Source organism: Carassius auratus, chromosome 31, assembly GCF_003368295.1.
Source record: "Carassius auratus strain Wakin chromosome 31, ASM336829v1, whole genome shotgun sequence".
NCBI lineage: Eukaryota > Metazoa > Chordata > Actinopteri > Cypriniformes > Cyprinidae > Carassius > Carassius auratus.
In genome coordinates, this window is record NC_039273.1 from 1968106 (window position 1) to 1984277 (window position 16172).

General features: G+C 36.0%; 1 protein-coding gene across 1 annotated transcript; it reads right to left on the reverse strand.

Annotated features, from left to right (window-relative positions):
- Window positions 1–1044: 1044 nt before the first annotated feature.
- helz2a (helicase with zinc finger 2a) lies at window positions 1045–16045 on the reverse strand. Its single transcript, XM_026212940.1, has 21 exons — window positions 15945–16045; window positions 14623–15209; window positions 14355–14538; window positions 13989–14099; window positions 13606–13726; window positions 13148–13523; window positions 12420–13061; window positions 10485–11274; window positions 10297–10372; window positions 6739–10210; window positions 6492–6580; window positions 6195–6338; window positions 5967–6107; window positions 4576–4720; window positions 4345–4461; window positions 4025–4217; window positions 3771–3905; window positions 3280–3489; window positions 2168–2321; window positions 1765–1932; window positions 1045–1519 (listed from the first exon to the last, which is right to left on the reverse strand). The coding sequence occupies exons 2-21, from the start codon at window positions 15186–15188 to the stop codon at window positions 1371–1373; spliced, it is 7983 nt and encodes a 2660-aa protein (XP_026068725.1). The 5' UTR covers window positions 15189–15209; window positions 15945–16045; the 3' UTR covers window positions 1045–1370.
- Window positions 16046–16172: the final 127 nt, after the last annotated feature.

Genomic DNA, 16172 nt, shown 5'->3' on the forward strand with positions numbered 1-16172 from the left:
AAAACAGATGCATTTACTTTAGAATCAATTATTACCATACATTTAAACTGTTTTTTTTTTTGGAGGATACTTGTTCAAGTAAATTTTTTCTCCCATATTTGATATATGTGCAATGCAAATGCAAAGTCAAGATGTTCTCTCAAAACAAATCTTCATATTTTACGCAATTGTGCTTCTCAAGTAATGTCTTTTCTTCATTTATCCACTCTCATCAGTGGTTTTTCTCTCTCTTCTTGCCATGTCTCGTCACAGTCCCGCAAAACCACAGTTCTCTTCAGAGTCTTTTCCAAACCAGCCTGGCGTCTGTCTCCTCTTACTAACACCCCTCTGTGTGTGTGTGTGTGTGCTCTTACATATCAAAATATAGACCTACAGTGGCCCCAAAAAGCACTAATGCCACACTTTAAAGAAGTTTAAATGTCTTCACAAAGTAAACACACACACACACACAATGCTAGATGTATAGTGTTGAAGATGAAGACAATCAGTGTTGTGTGTATTGTGAGAGATCCAGATCTAATCAATCATTTTATTTGTGATTTCCACATCCGAATACATTATGCAGCTCCTGTATCCAATGCTGTGCAAATTATGTAAAGAGCTGCACATTAAACATAGATTAAGAAGTATATTTCATTCACAGATACATCTTTATACATGTAAACCAATAAATACAGAACATCCAGTTTCTTGCATTACAATTATACACTCATAGACAATAGTGTGAATAGAAATTATTCAACAACATCTAAAAAAATAAACAGTTACCAATTGCAGATTGCCTTATGGTTTCCTTTCTATGCTAGTACAGCACCACTAAGTGGTCAAATATTAACATTGCATTATTCATAGTCTTGTGGTGCTGACGAAAGTGATTTGAATAGAGAGTGAATAAAAATGTCCTGCATTTCTATATTTCATAATTAAAGATTTTTTTTATTTTTTGCATTTATATATATATATATATATATATATATATATATATATATATATATATATACAGAATTTTTTTTTTTTTTTAAACAAAAGTATTGTAAAATGTTTTATTTTATACATTTTTGGTCGAGTAATGCTAACATGAAACATCTGAAATTTAAATAGAGAAATAGAATAACATTTTTAAGAAACAGACAGAAAAAATATATATATTTAAAGATATATAATATTTAATTAAAGTGCCATTCAAGGGTGTTATATTTTATTATATTATTGTATAGCACCAATATCCAAGAGGTGCAATGTTCCCTGATATCCATTTTTTTAAATGTCACAATAATAATGCATAAATGTGTAAATGTATATAAGTGCACATTTAACACAGCTAGAAATAAAGCAAATACAGCTACAAATACAACACTGCATGAAGCACATCATCTTCTAGCAGTTTTCTTCATTCCCAGACTTCTAGTGGGTTTTTGAACCTGGATGTGCCGGGCGGGATTCACTACACATCCTTTCTCCTTATAATGGTCCAGAAGTCTTCTCCACAACACACTGCACCGCAGCAAGTTCTCATTACCTGACAAAATAGCAGAATTATGGCACTGCAGTCCATGCATCAAATAGAAAACTGTCAGTAATTATAAAATACATAATATTTAAAGAAGGTGTAGTGGTATTATAATGGCATTTATCATTCGAAATGATTATACCGTTATAGGACTGAATAATATTCATGCTTCATGCATTATTCCATTAACAGAAGTTATGGATCAAAATTTTCACACATTATTGACTCCCACAAGCCTAGATTGCATAACTAACCAATGATGCACAAGCCTTCTTGTGCCCTGGTAATGCCCACGTTGACTTGGTGTGGGTCCATGATGAATCCAAGTCGATTTATAATCCAGGATTTGGTTGGTTGTATTTCTATATCAGATTTGGGACAAGAGCGCACAGTTGACATGATGACATATTTCCATTCACTTCCTGTGGCAAGACAAACAAAGGGAAAAAGATCAGAAATAATTAATTCAGAAACAATATCTTGTCAAAACATACAATCATAAACACAATTTAAGTATGAATGCTTTGAATTTGTGCTTTGTGTTAATATTATTAAAATAGGAGCTAAATAATAGTTAATTGTAATGTTATTTCATGGATCAAGGTTCAGTGTTTATAGTGCCACTGTTGTTAAATGGCATGCTTAAAATATTATTACCTTGACTTTTCATGATGGTGTCGACTGTGATGTCTGTTATACCCTTATAGAACAGAGAATCCCTAATGTTTGACATTTGAGCATTATATGGTGTGAGAATGGCGATGTCCTTTGTCTTTATTCCAGCCTCAGTCAAAAGAATGGCGATCCGCACCTGTTGGAAGATTATCACCAATTTGAAATACATTTATATAAAATTGTATAATATCCCGTAGGTGGCATTTTGAATTTATAACAGTAAATTGTTTGTGGCAAAAATGGGCGGGGCTTCTACAGTTAAATAATTTATTAATTTATATATTTAGAAATGTATGCACTTTCACATTACTGTAAGAATCTTTGTAATTAATATAACTTTTTAAAATTAAATACATACTTTATATTATATAGCCAATAACTGTTATTTGAATGTTACGAAAGGTATCGCGCCGTTGGGAGGAGTCGTTGTGTTTCCTAGGAAACTTAACCGCCAACATTTGCCGCCCAACAGACTGAAGGATAATCTTGAAGAAGAGCGTAACGTAAATCTAACGCTCTCTGCATCAGATGGAGTTTTTAGGCAAGTAAGATTATAAATATCAATGTTTTGTGAAAATAACAGAATTTACACAGTGTTTGTCCATTATTTAGAAACGGTTGTCATGTTTTATATTGTATTTTGGTCTGATGTTTTTTAAAAAGGACGAAGCCACCCGTTGAGTCAGTTTAAATATTCTCTCATTTGAGACTATTTTTTTTTTGTTTGGAACCTCAAGATGGCGCAAATTAGCTATTCTAGCTAGCGTTGTTATGAAAATAAACATAGGGAAGTAGCCAGTGCTATGAGACTCGGTAGTAAAAGCGGTATGTTAAATATAAAAATGAGTTCTACAGTCGGGTCAGTGGATATTTAAGGGATCTCCATGTATATGAAGCCATCCTTTGATTACATATTGGAGTAATATACTGCTACGCCATGTAGAAGTTCAGATATAAGGTTTATAATCTTAGAACATAGTTGCTTCTCTTACTTTATAAACAAACAAACAAACAAAAACTACTGTACCGGCAGCAACCCTGAAATAAATTATTTTGTGTGTAACTTAAAAGGTCATAAAGATAAAAAAGCTTACCGCTTCTTCTGCTTCCTCCAAATTTGCTTTTGAATTTTCATTCCCCCGTTCAGTCGAGACCACCAGACTTTTCTCCTTTCCTTCAACATGGCCGAAAACTATGCATGTTTGTCTTGTCTTAGTAAGGAAGAGACTTGGTTTAGGAGATGTTTTAGTTTTTAACTTTCCATCATAGAACTCATTAGATGGAAATTCACAAATGTCTTCTTGCTGTAAAAGACAAAAAATACAGTGGAGAAATTTGAATTTGAATTAAGTGAAACTACTGCGTTTTAATTGTTAAGATCATTGTTAAGTATCACTAGAAAAAAAAAAAAAAAAAAAAAAAAAAATATATATATATATATACTATTCATAAATAAAAACTATATGTTCAAAAAAAGAAGCTTATAGACATCTTTCGAAAGCAAACAAAGGCATCTGACAGATGTTTTATTATACAATATCAGAGCTATTTATTTTATTATTTAAATAGCTATTTAATTCATTACCATTCTGTACTGAGTGTCAAGCAAGAGTGCTTTCTCCATGTAACGTTCGAAAAGAGATTTGCTCATTCCCAATCGCTCCACTACATCACAGTGGACCACAGGTTGCAGTTGCTTATGATCACCCAGAAGAACAATCTACAACATCAAATTAGTCGGATACCTTAAAGATCTTTGATCAATACAAACATAATTAAATGAAAGGGTTCATATCCAAATCAATGTTTGTCTTAAAAGAACATTGCTTTGGAGCTCACCTGCTCAGGCTTATGAGCCACTAGTGGAATAAAGGCTTCAGGTTCAGTTGCCATGGCACATTCATCAATGATGATCTGTTTGAAGTCGAGGACTTTGGCTAAGGTAGGGTGCGAGGCTGCTGTGCAAGTGCACAAGATGACATCGTGCCGCAATAATTCATGTTTTCGAGCCTTTTGGAGGGTGTCTTTGTAGCTTTAAAAAAAGTTTTTTACATTAAATTATCTTTTCATTTCTATGAAATTGTGTCAAAATAATTTCTAACAAACATGAAACAATAACAGAATCAAAAAGAGATTTGAAGTTACAGAGCCATACATACAGTTTTTTTTCTTCGCTGGTGAATTTATCTCCTCTTCTAATTTTCATATCAAACGCTAATATTTGTGTGGAATATGGGTTGTCATCCTTTCGAATCACATGGTGTAGTGCAATGGAACTAATAATACAACAACACATCTGTTAGTGGGAAAGCCAGTTTTAAACACATATTACATTTGAAGTTAGTATCTACACTCGAATAAGTGACAGAAGGACAGTATTTGGCAAATACCTGAGCTCTGTGTTGGGTTTTTCGCCTCTTTTAGAATTGCGTGACAGCTTCAGGTTGCAATCTGGGTAAGGAAATTCCAACATTTCCACCTGATCACTGTAGACTCTGAGAGGTCTAAGTTGATTTTGAAGTTTGAGGAGATGACCTGCAACACATTCATAAAAAGTTTACATTGCAGTAATCCTTGTTCAGGTAATGACTTGTGTAACTCCTGATTCTAGGCCCCTATGAAATCTGTTTTATTTTTTACTAAATTCCTTTTTTTTTTTTTTTAATTACATTTGATTTCTTTCCAAATTACATTTTTTCCATTTAAATTTTTCTAGATTCAGTTTTTTTTGTTTGAATTTTTCTCGACTCTTTTTTTAATAGTTAAATTAAAGTTTATTAATAAAAAAATGTGTAATTAATTTAACCCATTAAACTTATACATTTTCACATTGATTTAATAAAAGTTTAACAAAAATTACATGTTAAGGCTCTGTGAAATACCAAATTCTGTATTTTAACATGTCTAATTATTTGAATGCATAAAACAACATAATTTATATAAAAAAATAATAATAATAATTATAAAGTAGCTTTATGATTTTTTTCTCCTCAGAAATTATGTGTATTTAACATTTTCTGGTTATCAAATGAAGGCAAAAAACATTAATTTGATTTATCTTTTAATTATTGAAAATTAAGCAAACTTTATTTTTGGGTAAACAAAGGGGATTAACTATTAAAAACATGGAAGAAATTTTGTGTACCGGTAATTATTTCTTAAAAAATAACGTTTGTTTCATTTTAGTAGTACTAATAGGCTATGTACATTTTACTGAAAAATAGACTTCAAATCAAACCAGACTTTTATTTTGACGGGTTGCCGTGAATAGCTTTACAATTCTGTCTATGTGATATGACTCTAGTTTACTCAAATCAAACGGTCAACTTCTCATTAAGTGATTCTCAGCTGTTCTGGAGGTGTTGTTCATGTGTTTAGGTTCTCATTTACAGAAATAGCAGACGCTGAAAACACTGCGAGCGTTACGAGCCCTTTAGTAACGTTATACGTGTAGTAAATGAAAAGGTGCGTCTGCGCCATTCATTTAAAAGAGATGTGCAGAACATGCAGGATTCTTATTTCAATTGACTTCTGGGGCTTAATAATTAGATACTAGACCATATTGCGGTTTGATTTAAGTGAAATGATCTACTTTTGATTCATTTATTCAAGATGTGAAAAAATCTGTGTCATTCAGTGTTAAACTGTGAATTCTGTTTTTATGACTGGATTCCACTATTCCGTCAATGTTTTCCACATCACAGAAATCATGAGGCCCTATGGTTCACTAGAGGGACCTAACTGATGAAATGGATAATAATAGGCTATACAGAAAATTTACCTGCGACCACATCAACAGATTTATTTGAGGGGCCACAGTACAGAACAGCTCTCTTCTTCTGTGAATTGGTGTCAGGAAGCTGTTGGCTATTCTTGAGAAACCAGTATACAATATGGACACCAACAACAGTTTTTCCAGTCCCTGTGGAAATGCACAACAATAATATAAATGGAAGGAATGGCAATTACAATAGCTTAAGGCCAAAGAAAGTCAAAAAATACTTCTCACCTGGTGGTCCTTGGATAAGAGTGAATGGGTTTGTCAATGCTTCTCTTATAGCTTTGCACTGACTGTTGTTTAGATGGGAAAACCCAGAAGGGAGATAACTGTCGATCTCAAATCTGGCTGGAATCTGCTTCGAAATGTTGCATCCTTTGAGGAAATACAGTGTTAAACAAAGTGAAACTGCATTTTAAGGTATCATTTTTTAAAAGATGGCCAGTAAATCATTAATTTTGATAGTAGAGCTTGGAATATAGCCATGCAAAACTTTATAAAGAGGCAGTAAAAGTCAAACTGTTGTACCTCCTTCAGAGTGGATTTTCCTTCCCATGGCGATATTTTTAACAAGATTGTTGGCTTTGGTTAGACTGGTAATTGCATCCTCTTTGCGCCTACAAATGAAATAAAAAAGCATAACAATTAATGAAGCATACATAGGCCTATATTTTTTGAAGATGTTATCTTAATCTAAGGATACACATAAAACAACACAGTGTACACAAATAGGACATTTTTAATAAGATATGGTGTTTATCATTTGTAGACTTACACATCTGGCAGAAGCTTTGTAATCAGCTCCAGAGTAAATCTTGTCCTCTCGCAGAATATGGCTTCTGGAATATTTGTCATAGGCGTGTGGTTAATCTGAAAATCAATTTGTAAATTCTTGGGTTCTTTGGAGTCAATTTCTTCAACTTTTGTAACTATGCCATGGGCCACCCAAGTGATAGAAGGAATATCCATGAGAGCTGTGCACTGAGCGTTTTCCAGAAAGGGGCTCTGACTTTGCTGAATCTTAGTTCGAATGCAGAGGAAACTGTTCTTAAGGTCACATTCAATAGACCACTGAGATTTTTTGTCAAGTGGAAGGAGAAAAAAACCCTCAAGCTTCTTTTGAAGAGAGGTTTTCCATTTCAAAACTGCATCTTCAATAATAATACTCTCATTTTCAGACACAGCATTGGAGGCTGACTCCATTTCACTCAAAGGTTTCCATATTGCCTGATAATCCATGTACGAGTTGTATGAATTCCTTGATGAGTGGAATGCATATTTTGAAAAACACTTGATTGGATCTTTCACATGCTCCAAACAAATCTCAAATTTTGGATGCACAACAAACAGCTGAATTGCTGGTGTCATTAATCCTCGAGCAGTGGCTGTACCTAGCTGCACCTCGACTGCCTCACCTTGCTTTATTCTCAGCAAAAGTTCAGCATAATGCTCGGCATGCATGGGATCAGATTTTTTGGAAATGTTAGCATTTCTCAGTCTTTCCTGGGATTGTCTTGCATGGACTTTTGAGCTGGCATCAAGCTTCTCAATCAGTGGAAACAATATTTCCCAATCTTCTTCTCTAAGAGCATCTGCAATGCATTTCCAGGTCTTTGTAGAGACATAGGCCATGACTGAGTTTGGATTTTGTTGTTTCACTTCAGCAAGGATGTGAGGATTGGAAAATGAATATATCCTTCGCACCCATTTCAAGATCACGCAGTTGTTGGTTTCATCAAACTCTGGTTGATCTGCCAACTGAAGATCCCTGTACATAATGTCTAAGTTTTCTGATATAGAGGTTCTGTTAAGTGGGAAGGATAATCTGAAGTTTGTCCCTGACTGATTGAGTTCCACAATGTATGCCACCTTCTTTTCGCTTTGGTTTGAGAGTTTTAATGCAAAATGTAGAGCATTCACTTTCTTGTCATATGCTGACTGTTGGTCATTTTTCCTGGAAAATTCCATACAAGACAGGTCAATGTCATGAGCTGTGTACCTAGCATTGGTCTTGTCAATCACAGAATGAAGAAGGCGCTGCACAATAACATCTATATATCGGCGGACTGGAGATGAGGCCCAAGTATAGCTGTCAAGGTCTAAATCATAGTGCCCAATTCTAGAGACGTGTGCCGAGTTTGATCGTAGAATACATGCTTTGTGACACAGTTTTGTAAATGCCGTAGCAAAAGGAAGAAGTTGGGGGTGAATCTCATCAGTTGCAATGAAGTCAATTAATTTGTAGACATTTTTCTCCTCTGCTGCTGTCTTCAAGCATCTCAAAACAGATTTTAATATGGGTATGGTTTCAGAATCAGAAATCTCAGCCTGGTGGTTTTGCATGGCTGTGTGGTTGATCAAACATTGGTTATTCAGTTCAGGAGACACATATACACTCTCAAGAGCTCTACTTGAGAAGCGAACAGATAGTGGAATCAAGGAAGCATTTTTGTCAAAAAGGTCAATAAGCTTTTCCCTTTTTGGCCTTTCCTGGCATCTCAGTGGAGTTATGGTCCTTGTTGTTTCATCAGACAGAAGGCGTTCAGCAACTGTGTGGTTAAACATGACCATCAGCTCTTCCACCATTAGGTGAGATCGCCTTCTTCCGAGAGTCACATCCTCGTCTGGCATTTTGTAGCACCAGTCGTCCTGTTTTCTGTATCTCCTGTGAACCTCAGCAAAGTTCCATGCTTTCAAAAGGCACATTTCAAGCAGGTCATAATGCTGACGATTGTTTTCAAGGATGTCCTCAGCTTCATCATACGAAAATTTCCTGTTGGAGTGAATGACAGACTTGCAAATTAATCTTTTCTTTATGCAGTTTGTCTTAGTATCCACTTGTATTATCAAGGAGATTGCTCGTCTGTCATGGTTAGGTATCAAACTGAAGAAATTGGCACTCAGTTCTTTAGGGAGCATGTGTATTGGCTCCTTTCCACGTGGATAGAATGAAGTACACAGCTGTTTTGCATATTTGTCCAGTTCACTGCCTTTAGCCAGAAAGCTAGCAACATCAGAAATGTGAACTCCTATTTCATAGCACTCACCTAAATCCATTACACTGATTGCATCATCAAGGTCTTGTGAATCAGCAGGATCAATGGTGAATGTTGGGAGCATGCGAAAATCTCTTCGTCTGTCTTCAAATAAATTAAGACTTTGAAAGTCTCTCATCTCTCTTTCCAAAGATGAAGGAAGTGTTCTCCTCAACTGGAACTCTATGTCAAGAACCTTCAATCCACCTTCTAAAGTTGTTATATTTGGAAACTCGCCCACAACAATCCCCAAAGGGTACTTGCAATCATTTCTCCACTTAAGGACTTTGACAACAAAGAGATATTTTCTGTGCGCCTCTTCATTGATTTTGATGAACTTCTCTACTTTGAGGTTCTCAGGATTTCTTACAGCAATGTGGTTTGGTTTGTCTTTCCAAAATGGTGTGTAGATTTTGGAGATGCATTTATTGATAGGTGTCATCACTTGGCTGTCATGCCTTTCAAGGGTACAGACAAATTCTTTCCCAAAATCTGAACTTTTTAGGATGTTGATTACCTTCCCCGTAGGAGGATTTGATTTCTCACTCAGGATCTCCACTGTTACCTTGTCTCCAGGGAATGCCTGTCCGAAATTCTTCCTACCCTTGATATCGACTCTCAGAGTGGGCTCGTCAAGTGGCCTTGCATAACCATGATCAAAATTCTCTTTGACCAGCTCACAGTGTCTGTATATGGTAGAGTTAGTCGGACATTGCTCTTCATCATCTTCTGTAATTTGGTTGTTCACATTGCTGACAACCTGCTCATGTAGAAAAACTGGAAACAAGCCTTCCTCTGTTAATACAATGTTGATGTCTTTGCTCTCATCAAGAAGCTCTTGAAGTATCGGGTCTTCTATGTCTGGTATTTCAGATGTAGTTGATTCACTATCGCTGTTCTCTTCATCCTCACTTCTGCAGAGCTCAGATATCTCAAGGAGGTCTTGTTTCAAAGAATCCAAGTTAAAGTCATGGGCACTTCCCTTGTTGATGCAATCCTCTATGTATGATCTCCATAGTCTCCAGCATGTACCGAACTGATGGCAAGAAAGTGCAGCTGCATCTCCAACAACAAATATTTGAGACTGGGCTCTTGTCATAACTGTGTTCAGCACTCGCATGTCACTGAAAAACTCAAGACAGGTCCGGTCTGTCTCCAATAAGCTGTCCTTGGTGTGCACAGTGGAAATCACTATTACTCTGAACTGTTTTCCTGAAAAATATGTGTTCTGTAAATCACATGCATTCATACTAGTGTGTTTGGCATAATATTGCACTTGAGTAATGCGTAATTTTCACCTTGCACATTTTCGGCATTCTCTACAGTGAAACGGGGAAGTCTAAGCTGACGCAGTCTTTGCCTTATTTCCAATACCTGAAACACAAAAGAGGAAAAAGCATCTGGTATAAACACACTGACATGAATTTGATTCAATAACAGGATGCTATTGATAAATGCATAATATAAATCTCAGTAGGTTTGATACCTGTCTTCCTTGAGATAGGACACAGACTGATTCTGGATCTTTTTCACCCCATTCTTGAGGCCATTCCTCCATTATTCCTTGCACAATGTCAACGACACTTAGAATTTGTTCTGCATTGAACCAGGACATGCTTGTTGGGTCCAAACAGCATTCTCCTCTTACATGATAGAACTGCAAGGCATATTGCTGTGGATGTGGAGGCACATCTCCTCTAGCCTTGATCACATCACTCTTTCCCACATAAAAATGTGTTGATACAAAATCCACGATGTCCTTTGTGGAACGGTAGTTTTCATTGAAAATTATTCGGCTTTGTTTGGCAACATCACTGTTTTCAGCTTGGTAGTGATAGAAGAGGCGATTGAGCAGGGTTTGTTCTGACCATTTGTCTTGTCTCACAGAGAAGAGCTTGGGTCCCATCTGCATGTGATCTCCTGCTAAAACAACACGTGTATTTTTACCTGCTAAGCTCAGTGCCATAAGAGCCTCACACTCCAACATCTGAGAAGCTTCATCGATCAGAATGTGGCTGAAGTAGTTTTCAGGCAGCTTCATGTCATGGAAGAAACGCGCTAGTGAAGTTGTAGTTATAACGATTCTTACGGAATCTAAAACAGCTTTGTCAGGAAACTCAAAATGATTGCCATCTCTGGAAAAATGGCAATACTGTAGAGTGATGTGATCAGTGGATCTGGGATTGCTTTCCTTTGCCTTGATTCTCAGAGGTTTCGCTTCATGATTAACAGTTGCATAGTCATGAAAATGACCGTTTACATAAAGATCAGCAGAACTGTATCAAGAAAAAAGAGAGAAATAACTGTAGCTTACAATGACTGCATTAAGCAATTACATTAGCAGACAAATTCATTCACTACCTTTAATGTATGCATTTTATCTGTTTATGCATTATCTAGTAATTAAATCTAGTGTTTCAGCACAAGGAATGCAATTTAAAAACAAATGTATAAAGGCCATATTTTGCTTAAATTGTTAATGTGTTGGTAATTTGGCAGGTTTAGGACAACCGTGAACAGCTTACTCCCAAAGCTTTCGACTTTCTTCATATTCTGTGCCGTGGTTAGTTTGCAGTAGTAACAGATATAAAGTTTAATTTTAAAATAGATTTTTAACTTTTATGGCCAAGTTTTTCCTAACCTAATTAAACATATACATCATCTTTTGTGTAAAATTCTTACATTTAATCAGTAAATTCAAATAGTAAGACACTACTGGTCTGTTACCAATCAAATTAAATCAGTATCAAAAAAAGTTGTGTGTGCAATGCAGAGGTGAATGAAGTAGCATTTAGATGCATTTAAACAAACCGTTTAATGCAGGACGTGAATGCATTTAATCTGCAGTTTCAAATGCATAATGAATGTTTTGATATAAATAAACAAAACGTTAAATACTGATATTTGAAATGATTGGGGGGGGGGGGGGTATACTTTATAACTTAAAAACCTAAAATCATTGAGTCATTTCTTCAACCGATTTGTTAAAACTTAACTTATTGTTTATTGAGCTGTTTGCACATTTGCAATTGTGCTGATATTTGGAAAAAAAACATCACTCTTTGTGTGATATTAATTATATCAGTTGATATAAATATAAAAGACATATGGGGCCATTTTTGGGGAATTCTAAATATTTTAATAAACTAAAACACAATGAAGGTGTGAACTCTAAATGTGCTTGCGCAATACTCTAACCTATATCATGTACAGTAGTTTATGCATGCACTCTCTTGGTGTGTTTTTGTTTGGATTTTGCGATATACTTGATAAAGTCAAATCGCATATCAATAAAACAACAATTACGATATTATTGTAGATATATATATTGCACACCCCTATTCTGAGCTGGACGTTTCAGGAGGATGACCTACTTCTGTGGAGCAGTACTCTGAATTGCCAATGAATTGTAATGCCTTACCTATTTGTGTGTGTGCAAATCAAGATTTTGTTTTGTGGTTTCTGCACAAGAACCTGCGCCATCTTGGCAAGGGTTCGAGTTTTCCCTGTTCCAAAAGGTCCATATATCAACAACGGTGGGATGCTGCATCTGTTGTCTGTTACACTCATAACAAAGTTCATTGCTGCTTGCTGCTTCTCATTTAACTGTCCTGTATCTGACTGGGAAGAAATACAGAAGTTGCTGTTTTTCAGATCAGGTAAGACTTTGTCTAAGGCGGGGAGATCATCAATGGCCTTGTGCATTTCGCAGAACCATAGACGATTTAACTGGAAATGGACTTCCATCTCACACTGCTGTCCTTTCTGCAGATTCAGATCAGTGCAGCATTCTTTGGAAAGCTGCAAAATTACTTGCGTCTCAGTGGCAGCATCTTTCAGAAATTCAGCTTCATATGTAGGGCCGAGGTAATCATTATTTTTCACAACACGAACAAGAGAAGTGATAGCATGTCTTTTCACTATGAACCCTTGAGGAGTATCAGGAGTGAGTGGATGAGACAGAGGCACAGCAGCAAGAAGAGCTTCTGGATAAGCGCATTTCAATCCAAACCTGTCATCAGTCAGGTATTTTTCCAACTGCGCTGTCCCTCGTAGATTCAGACTGGAAATGTTTTTGGGAAAGAGAGAGTACATTAGAATTGTTATAAATTGTCAAGTATTTGGTTTAGACCTAAGAAACATAAATACCTGCTAAGCCGTTCACCAACTACTTTTTCCTCCTGATATAAAAAATTGTGCATGTTGTGTTTGTAATTTTCATGGTTAATTGGACTGGTCATCTGGTCAGTGGATATGAGTTGGTATCTGTTTAGCAGCTCTCTCTCTGCCTCTTCTCTTTTAACAAAAGGAATGATTTCCAAGCTTTCCTTATTCCAGAGCTCAACATTACTGACAGTCTCTTGTCTTTCTAGTGGAAACTCAGGTTCTGGGCCCTTACATTCATCCTCTCCAACCCTGACCTTGAGTTTCTGACGCAGGATGGGTCTGGTGTTGAAGTCAAACACTACCCATTGCTCATAAAGTCCTGGTTGGTCAGATTTGAAGGACACTGGGATTTCATACTCTGCAGAAACAAATCACAATAACTTAGTAAAAGCATGACTAAGGTTTCTTTTTGGGTTTTGTAAGAAATATTGAGTCTTCACCTGTTTGGTTCTTTTTAAACCAATCACTATTGGAATATGACCGTTCCTCATTGGGGTCTTTGCTGAGACTATATTTCGCCCCCAGTTCCCGTTTGAGTAAAGCAATCACTTCTAGAGGTTCCTGGAAGGTTTTAAGTTCAATTGAAAGTAAAGATTAATGTAACATAGTTACATCTGTCTAAACATGTTTAGGGACTGAAACTGGATTATTCATCTTACATTTCTCCCAACATGTAAACAACATATACACTTTGGAATTTAAAAATTGCTAATAATTCTTATAACTAATCGTAAGAGTATAGTATTATTAGAAGTTGTATCTTTTATACTGTAACTAAAACAACCCTATCAAAAAACGTTTGTATGTCTGTTAATGTACAAACCTTAGAAATAATGGTAAAATTCCATGTACACTGTATTCCCTTTTTCCTTACATAGACACTGTCTAAATCTGGGTCACAGGTGATAACAACATCAGGAAGGGTGTCGCTGACCTGCAGGAATATAGTTACGACATTGTAAAAGGTAAATATGTACAATAAAAATCAAGCTTTGGTTATATAAATAAAAAAAATAACATGGGACAAGAAAATTATATATAATGTATAAACTAGGTATACAAGAAGCTAAATTAAATGCAAGTAGCAATGCAAAGATCAGAGATACAAATGTAAACATTTGGGATACTGTCCCATAGTGAGTGTCTTACTCAATGTGCCACTAATGATGTTTTATTGTTTATTACTTACAATCATTTTCTTGTCATTGCTGTGTCTGTATTCATCCAAAAGTCTGTCTTGATAGGACAGTAGGCCCATCTCGTCTACATCCCTGACTCTTTTCCGTGAAGCCTTGAATCTTTTTTGCCATTCACTAAGTTCCTCTTTACTGTGAGCCTTTGTGCAGTTATCGCCATACTCGCACAGCAGGGATCTATGGGAGAACGTTTTATAGGCTGCTTTGACTTACTTGGACACAAGCAAACATCTAATGCCAAGTCACACTTCGCATAAATACCTTTCACACAATTTCAGGTCCTTGTATGTTGGTGGTGGATCACGGTACTTCCAAGTCGGAGAAGTATCTTCAAAGACCAGTCTCCTGTGCTTCACAGTGAAACAGTGGTTCATCAGTTCCTCATCATTTGGGATGTGGACCTGGCACAATGTGCAGTCAAACTCGCCTCTTTTCTGCACTGTCCTTTGGTTTTGTTTTATCACTTTCACAAGCTTAGGAATTGTGAGGTTTTCATCCTTCATGACGTTCCACAGCGCTGCTTCTTCTGAGCTCCTAGCGTAGGAACATTTCCTTCCGTGCTGGGTGCATCCAGCATCTTCAGTGAAGTACCAGCAAACAAAATATTTGGAAGGTCTGGGAAAGTGTGGCAGGGGGGCAACGGGCCTCCACGATGAACTGTTACCTTTCTGCTTGATCAGTAAGATGTTTTCAGAGCAGTAATGGCTGATCTCCTTGTAGGTGTATGAAATCTCATTGTGTTTTTTACAGCACTTATCACATCTGACACACAGCTTGTGTGACTCTAGTAATGTTTGAAGATTATGATGATTCCCCACAGAAGCCATGATTTAAGGGATATGAAATTCCTGCAAAAAGAAATGGTTTGCAATTACAGGTCCATTTACAATTTATTTTTTTCCATTGTTTTTGTTCTCTTGAGGAAAAGTAAAGGAGTAAAAAGTTTATTAAAAACTACAAACCCATAGAAAAATCCCCATAAAAGCACAAACCCATATAAAAATCTCAAGGGACTTAAGTGAATTAGTCTTCTGGGTTTTGACGTCATGGTTGTAGCACTCTATCACACATAGTAATATAAATCAATAACTTTTTTAGCCTTCAGACTAAATAAACTTCAGCTTTAGAGAACATACCTTTTGATACGGTGCAGGTGTGGTAATTGAAAATTATTTACCTGCCACCTTTACATTTCAAGGAGAGTGCAATAAGCACAATGCACATAACTATTTCATATATGTATTTAAGCATATAAACTACAGATTAAAGAATACAATTATTATATATACATATATTATAATGTTATTATAAGGCTATAACAATGTTTTCAGGTCACTTTCTCCGAAAGAGTTCACCCAAATGAGATTATGTAATGATTTAATGATCTGTGTAATAAAAGTTCAGAATGAGATACTTGGTCACCTTTGACTGAGTTGAATACAGTAATTAGCCAGCTTTTGAATTCCACAGATTGTGTAATGTAATTTAATGATCTTAGCTTAATTAACTATTTTATACTAAATAATAAACTGTTCATAAAATAATTAGGTAACATGAATTAGTAACGCACAGCATTATCTTACCTTCATATTTTCCTTGCCATCCCAATGGTTTTCTCATATGTCATGATCTTCCTGTAACACTGGATGTTTCAGCCGATCTCAGTGTCATGTGCACCTCGAGGCATTTAAACCATTTATAGAGATGTTGCTGAGCGACGCCGTATAAGCCCCTCCCCTAGAATTAAATAAGTTTCATTTTCCAGGAGCGTGTGCTTGTACAGAACAGTGCAAACACAGTTTCACCTTTCA

What these genes read in the sequence shown, in the direction of transcription:
- helz2a (XM_026212940.1), bottom strand. Translation starts at nt 15,188, where the DNA reads ATGGCTTCTGTGGGGAATCATCATAATCTTCAAACATTACTAGAGTCA. An exon ending in TCCTATCTCAAGGAAGACAG is followed by an intron (nt 10,373 to 10,484) that starts GTATCAAACCTA and finishes TTTGTGTTTCAG; the next exon opens with GTATTGGAAATAAGGCAAAG. An exon ending in AGAAGGCTTGTGCATCATTG is followed by an intron (nt 1,520 to 1,764) that starts GTTAGTTATGCA and finishes CTATTTTGTCAG; the next exon opens with GTAATGAGAACTTGCTGCGG.